Source organism: Notolepis coatsorum, assembly GCF_963971535.1.
Source record: "Notolepis coatsorum genome assembly, chromosome: 8".
Taxonomy (NCBI): Eukaryota; Metazoa; Chordata; class Actinopteri; order Aulopiformes; family Paralepididae; genus Notolepis; species Notolepis coatsorum.
In genome coordinates this window covers 139,644,689-139,652,188 of record NC_140172.1, presented here as the reverse complement: position 1 = coordinate 139,652,188, position 7,500 = coordinate 139,644,689, and the positions used below count along the sequence as shown (strand labels likewise).

At 40.0% G+C, this 7,500-nt stretch overlaps 1 protein-coding gene across 1 annotated transcript in view; it reads left to right on the top strand.

Moving 5' to 3' along the window:
• Positions 1-7,500, top strand: part of spns2 (SPNS lysolipid transporter 2, sphingosine-1-phosphate) — a 115,771-nt gene that overhangs the window by 44,871 nt on the left and 63,400 nt on the right. The window contains exons 4-5 of the mRNA XM_084320573.1: positions 1,269-1,335; positions 5,612-5,745. Coding sequence (XP_084176699.1) covers positions 1,269-1,335; positions 5,612-5,745 — 201 coding nt within the window. The remainder of the gene's footprint in view (positions 1-1,268; positions 1,336-5,611; positions 5,746-7,500) is intronic.

Here is a 7,500-nt window from a genome sequence, read left to right as displayed (position 1 = left end):
TTACCATTTAAAAGATGTCATTAATCAACATTCATTAATTAATAAAAAAAAAATCTTTGAGCCCAAATGCAAATAATATCCATTTTAGATAGTAGGATTATTGTGTTGATGTACAAGTGCTCCAATAGGCCCATGCCATGTCGTGACGCAGCGAGGGGCTCATTCACACACTATGCTAGTTTGGTCTAGAATGTAATAATAATAATGCAGGACCTGTCGCAGTGGTCTTTAATTGTCATGCAACGACACTCAATGTTAGCGGCACACACACACACACACACCACACACCACACGCATGCATTGTCTGTAGGATCGCCGATGCGATACTCCTCTGCGCTTAACCCATCCCGTCGTCCTTCCCCCCCGTGGGCAGCCGGGAGCAGACGAGGGCTGTGGCGTGAGCCACGCCCGGGGACCATCCAGGTGCTCCTGCCCGTCTTCGTCACGGACGCAACAGCGTTAGCGATCTGTTGTTTTGCATGTTTTTCCATTGGGTTTCTTTTATCGGGGGGGGGGCATGCAAACTCCACACAGAAAGGCCCGGGAGATACCCCACCTGGGTAACTGGCATCATGGAAACCTGGTCCCCAAGCGGGAATCGAACCCTGGACCTTCTTGCTGTGAGGCGACAGTGTTAACCACTACACCACCGTGTCACACTAAGAAATGGATGGAACGAGATGCAAAAGACTTTGGACAATGAAAGAAAAATGGACAGATTGATCCCCCTCACTACTTTTAAGGACTCTATCTCAGCGTAGTTTTTCCACACCTGCAACTGTCACCCAGCCTTTTAGCTGTAATATGTCTGTTCTGCTTCATGTATTACCTTACCTTATCATTTTATTAGATTATTTGTTTGATCTTTTTTGATCTTCTGTGATGTACAGCATGTATGTTTTCTATTTAATAAAACATGTTTGTCCCCTGTCCCTGTTGCCCCTCGAGAGGCCCTTCTGTCCTCTCGTCAGGTCGTCGCTGTAGATAAGAATCTGTTCTTACTGTAATTGACCTGCGTGGTTAAATAAAATGAATAAATAAATAAATACTCTAGAAGCAGTATATAATGTATATTCAGTGCTTGTCTTGCCGCTAACTCCTCCCTCCTCTCTCTCCCTCCCTCTCTTTTCTCCCTCTCTCCTCCATCTCTCTCTCTATCTCTATCTCTCTCTCTCTCTCTCTCTCTCTCTCTCTCTCTCTCTCTCTCTCTCTCTCTCTCTCTCTCTCTCTCTCTCTCTCTCTCTCTCTCTCTCTCTCTCTCTTGGCAGTGGGCTGGGTTACATTCTGGGATCCAGCGCCAAGGAAGCAGCCGGAGACTGGCATTGGGCTCTGAGGGTAAGACCAGCATCGTACCTACCTCCCTCCCTCTCTCTCTCTCTCCTCCCTCCCTCCCTCTCTCTCTCTCTCTCTCTCTCTCTCTCTCTCTCTCTCTCTCTCTCTCTCTCTCTCTCTCTCTCTCTCTCTCTCTCTCTCTCTCTATCTCTCTCTCTCTCTCTCTCTCTCTCTCTCTCTCTCTCTGATGGGAAGTGACAGAGGAGAGGGGCTGAGAGCTACACACACACATCATCATCATCATCCTCATCATCAGCAGCTAGCCTGCAGCCATCTTGGAGGTCCTCTCACAACCTGTTACTCGTGATGGAATATCTCTTAGTGTCGAGCTAACGCAGTAGTATCTTCCCTTCACTATGTAATATCTGTATATACTGTAGCTAAAATACTGTCTCTTAGTATTGACTCTATCTAAAATATCTTCTCTTTATATCTACTGTAGCTAGAATATCTTCACGTTAGTATCTAGAGCAGTAATATCTTCTCTTTAGTATCTAGATCAGTAATATCTTCTCTTTAGTATCTAGATCAGTAATATCTTCTCTTTAGTATCTAGATCAGTTATATCTTCTCTTTAGTATCTAGATCAGTAATATCTTCTCTTTAGTATCTAGATCAGTAATATCTTCTCTCTAGTATCTAGATCAGTAATATCTTCTCTTTAGTATCTAGATCAGTAATATCTTCTTTAGTATCTAGAGCAGTAATATCTTCTCTTTAGTATCTAGATCAGTAATATCTCTCTTTAGTATCTAGATCAGTAATATCTTCTCTTTAGTATCTAGATCAGTAATATCTTCTCTTTAGTATCTAGATCAGTAATATCTTCTCTTAGTATCTAGATCAGTAATATCTTCTCTTTAGTATCTAGATCAGTAATATCTTCTCTTTAGTATCTAGATCAGTAATATCTTCTCTTTAGTATCTAGATCAGTAATATCTTCTCTTTAGTATCTAGAGCAGTAATATCTTCTCTTTAGTATCTTGAGCAGTAATATCTTCTCTTTAGTATCTAGATCAGTAATATCTTCTCTTTAGTATCTTGAGCAGTAATATCTTCTCTTTAGTATCTAGATCAGTAATATCTTCTCTTTAGTATCTTGAGCAGTAATATCTTCTCTTTAGTATCTAGATCAGTAATATCTTCTCTTTAGTATCTAGATCAGTAATATCTTCTCTTTAGTATCTAGATCAGTAATATCTTCTCTTTAGTATCTAGATCAGTAATAATCTTCACGTTAGTATCTAGATCAGTAATATCTTCTCTCTAGTATCTAGATCAGTAATATTTTCTCTTTAGTATATAGAGCCAGTAATATCTTCTCTTTAGTATCTAGATCAGTAATATCTTCTCTCTAGTATCTAGATCAGTAATATCTTCTCTTTATTATCTAGAGCAGTAATATCTTCTCTTTAGTATCTAGATCAGTAATATCTTCTCTTTATTATCTAGAGCAGTAATATCTTCTCTAGTATCTAGATCAGTAATATCTTCTCTAGTATCTAGATCAGTAATATCTTCTCTTTAGTATCTAGATCAGTAATATCTTCTCTTTATTATCTAGAGCAGTAATATCTTCTCTTTATTATCTAGATCAGTAATATCTTCTCTTTAGTATCTAGAGCAGTAATATCTTCTCTCTAGTATCTAGATCAGTAATATCTTCTCTCTAGTATCTAGATCAGTAATATCTTCTCTTTAGTATCTAGATCAGTAATATCTTCTCTAGTATCTAGATCAGTAATATCTTCTCTCTAGTATCTAGATCAGTAATATCTTCTCTTTGGTATCTAGAGCAGTAATATCTTCTCTTTAGTATCTAGATCAGTAATATCTTCTCTCTAGTATCTAGATCAGTAATATCTTCTCTTTAGTATCTAGATCAGTAATATCTTCTCTCTAGTATCTAGATCAGTAATATCTTCTCTTTAGTATCTAGATCAGTAATATCTTCTCTTTAGTATCTAGATCAGTAATATCTTCTCTTTAGTATCTAGATCAGTAATATCTTCTCTTTAGTATCTAGATCAGTAATATCTTCTCTTTAGTATCTAGAGCAGTAATATCTTCTCTTTAGTATCTAGATCAGTAATATCTTCTCTCTAGTATCTAGATCAGTAATATCTTCTCTTTAGTATCTAGATCAGTAATATCTTCTCTTTAGTATCTAGATCAGTAATATCTTCTCTCTAGTATCTAGATCAGTAATATCTTCTCTTTAGTATCTAGATCAGTAATATCTTCTCTTTAGTATCTAAAGCAGTAATATCTTCTCTTTAGTATCTAGATCAGTAATATCTTCTCTTTAGTATCTAGATCAGTAATATCTTCTCTTTAGTATCTAGATCAGTAATATCTTCTCTTTAGTATCTAGATCAGTAATATCTTCTCTCTAGTATCTAGATCAGTAATATCTTCTCTTTAGTATCTAGATCAGTAATATCTTCTCTTTAGTATCTAGATCAGTAATATCTTCTCTTTATTATCTAGATCAGTAATATCTTCTCTTTAGTATCTAGATCAGTAATATCTTCTCTTTAGTATCTAGATCAGTAATATCTTCTCTTTAGTATCTAGATCAGTAATATCTTCTCTTTAGTATCTAGATCAGTAATATCTTCTCTCTAGTATCTAGATCAGTAATATCTTCTCTTTAGTATCTAGATCAGTAATATCTTCTCTTTATTATCTAGAGCAGTAATATCTTCTCTTTAGTATCTAGATCAGTAATATCTTCTCTCTAGTATCTAGATCAGTAATATCTTCTCTTTAGTATCTAGATCAGTAATATCTTCTCTTTATTATCTAGATCAGTAATATCTTCTCTTTAGTATCTAGAGCAGTAATATCTTCTCTTTAGTATCTAGATCAGTAATATCTTCTCTTTATTATCTAGAGCAGTAATATTCAATACAATTCAATACAACTGTATTAATCCACAAAGGCAATTGGATACAAACTGAACCATGAAACCAGGACACATTATTGTATATGTCATCAGGAGAACATTGCTCATATTTTCAATGCCTGGTCATTTTTAAACAAGATTTGCATCGTCATTAGTCATTTAGCTGAACACTTTTATCCAAAGTCACTTACAAATTGTGAACAACAAGTCGGCATGAAGGGTACGACTCCGGCGGCTAAGGGTCACTCAGTGGTATTGTTTGTCAAATAGTAGTGCATAGTAGTATAGACATATTAGCATGATAGGTAGTAGTGTAAGTATAGTAGCATAAAATCAAATTTATTTGCATAGCCCGGAATCACAACTAATTGCTCCCATGAGCTTTACAGGTCAAACATCACAAAAGATCCAGAATGGGTGCGGCTGGGTGGCGCAGCGGACAAGGCGCTCGTCACCAACGCAAGAGACACTGGTATCGAATCCAGCTGTGGTGCCTCCGGGTTGGCCGACGGGCCACACTAACACAATTGGCAGTTTCAGCGGGTGGGAAGCCGGCGTGGGTGGGTCCTGGTCGTTGTAAAACTGCGACTCCTACAGTTCGGTCGGGCGCCTGCACAGCGAGGGAAAGATCTAGGAGAGGTAGTGTGACCTTCCACACTTTACACTCTCTCAGTGAGAGTCCGCGCTGCCAGGTGAAAAGAAGCGGTGGGCTGGGTTGGCATAACGACTAACATTGGGAGGGGAGAAAACGGAAAAAGAAGGGGGAAAAAGATAATAATTGTTATTTTTTTTTAATCAGATATGCAACACCCCCAGACTTTCCCCAATGAAGATAAGGAATGACTCCCTAAATCAATAGGAGAAAAAAGCACCACAGGGGTAATAAACCTCATAATGAGCTGTTCAAAAGTAGGGGATCCAATGAGCTGTTCAAAAGTAGGGGATCCCCCATCAGGATGTCGGTGATATTATAGTGTTGCTATGGATGATTATAGCATAGTATTATTAAGGTACATAATAGTAAAAGACAGTAAGAAGCTCGATGATGCAACACTGATGCTGTATATCGTTCGCCTCTCTGCCTTTTGGCTAAGATCAAGTGTAGTATCTGTTCTTATCAGTTTAATATCTGATACGTCCCCTACCCGGGGACCATATATATTAAATAGATAGTTTGGAGCAGGGAGATGTAATAGGGGCTCGCTCCGTCCACTCCACGCACCGGGTCTCGCAGTATCTCCAGGTACGGTGCACTCGTAGCCGAATTTCCCTCGGGATAAATGGATCAAAAGGATCTATTTTATTCTATTCTATTCTATTCCATCTCCATACAGTAGAAAGAAACATCTCTCGTTCCACTTTGCTCCCAGAGGCGTCCGACGACGAGGCCGGATCACTTCTTCTTCTCAGCCTTTAATGAAGCAACAAGGTCTCAGGGTTTCCTCCACCGGCCTCCAGAGTCACCCAGTGGAGGCGTGGAGGGGGGCGGCCGGGCGGGTGGGGGGTGGGGGGGGCGGGCAGGGTTCGGTGGGTTTTGAATGTCTCTGGTACAAAGAGACACTTGTCTCTCAGCCAGGGAGCCCAAGCAGCAGAATCCCCTTTTAATGGAACCGGCGTTCCAGCTCTCGTCGGGTGCGCCCCCCCCCCCCCCCCCCCTCGGGGTTCATTTTCACCAGAAGAATTCTCTCGCCGGTCTTCTTGTTTCACGCCCGTGTCACGGTGCCGCGCGTTCGAGACCCCACTGTTGCCGTGGTGTGGTTTCTCTTCTGTTTGTGACGGAGTCGCTGCGTTCGGCGCTGAGCCACAGTGAAGACGCGTTAAAGTGGCCCTTCTTCCCCCCCAAAGTACAAAACAATGCTGGGTTATTTTTTTGTATCTCACACACGTCCTCTCAAACACGACAGTTTTGCACACATTCATTTAGTTTGACAGTGAGTTTGAATATGTTACTTAAATATGACTTTAAAAAAAAACAACGCTCATTAATTTTGCACATCCAAACACACACGCACACATCCAAAAACTCGAAGAAAAAAATTGGCACATTAATGTGTGCAAAACTGTTTGGACTTTTTGGATTAATTTCATTCCAAACCTTTATTTCAACCCGTGAGCCACTGAGGTTACCATCGTTTACAGTGTCGACGAGCTAACGAAACAAGACATCGTTTATCCTAAATTTCATACATATAGGCACAACAAATAAGAATAAACAATCCAAAATCAGCTAAGGCAGTTGCAAGTCGACACACAGCGGTCGGAGAGATCATACTTTTAATTGCAGCAAGAAGAAGAAGAAGAAGAAGAAGAAGAAGTCTTTATTTGCCGTGCAGATGAACACACAGAGATGATCGCAGAGATGGGCGACCCACAGGATCACATCACACACATACCATCCCGTCGTCCTCCCCCCCCCCCCCCCCCCCGCGCCCGGGGACCAATGCAAGTGCTCCTGTCCGTCTTCGTCAGGAAGGCAACAGCGTAACAGCAGGATTCAGACAGAGATATTTATTTGCGAGTTGTTAAAAAATATATATATATTGAATCCGTCACAACAAGCTGCGAGCGCTCCTTTTTACGACTACAAATGAGTGCGGAAGCCCTTCGTAATTACTTTTTCTTTTACTGTCACCCTTTAAACAAAGAGAGCCGTCTCTCTCCACGTGAAGGTTTTAAAAAGGGAGATTGTTAAAGGAACGGGTCCATAAACCCTACCTGTAGTCATGGAGGACGCTATGGACTGGTAACCCCCCCCCCGCCCCGGCGGGAGTCGAGAGGAGCTGCTGGCGGACCTGCTTTTAAAGGGCAACGCCACCCACATTAACAATTCTAATATATTATTTCCAAGGTCTAGGTGAGTCCCATCGATATCTGCTACTCTCGCTCTCTCTCTCCCGGCCGACGGCAGGAACCAGAGAAATCGCCTTGTTTCCATCAATATCAGATTACATTCAATTACATTAAATAATTACATTCAATAGACCAAAATGAAATACAAATAAAATACTAACCTTTGTACTGTCTTTTACTATGTATGTACTTTGCTACCTAAGGAATCTACCTTGCCTACACTACTACCTACTATGCTAATATGTCTATACTACTACCTACTATGCTAATATGTCTATACTACTAGCTACTATGCTAATATGTCTATACTACTACCTAATATGCTAATATGTCTATACTACTACCTACTATGCTAATATGTCTATACTACTACCTAATATGCTAATATATCTATACTACTACCTATTAT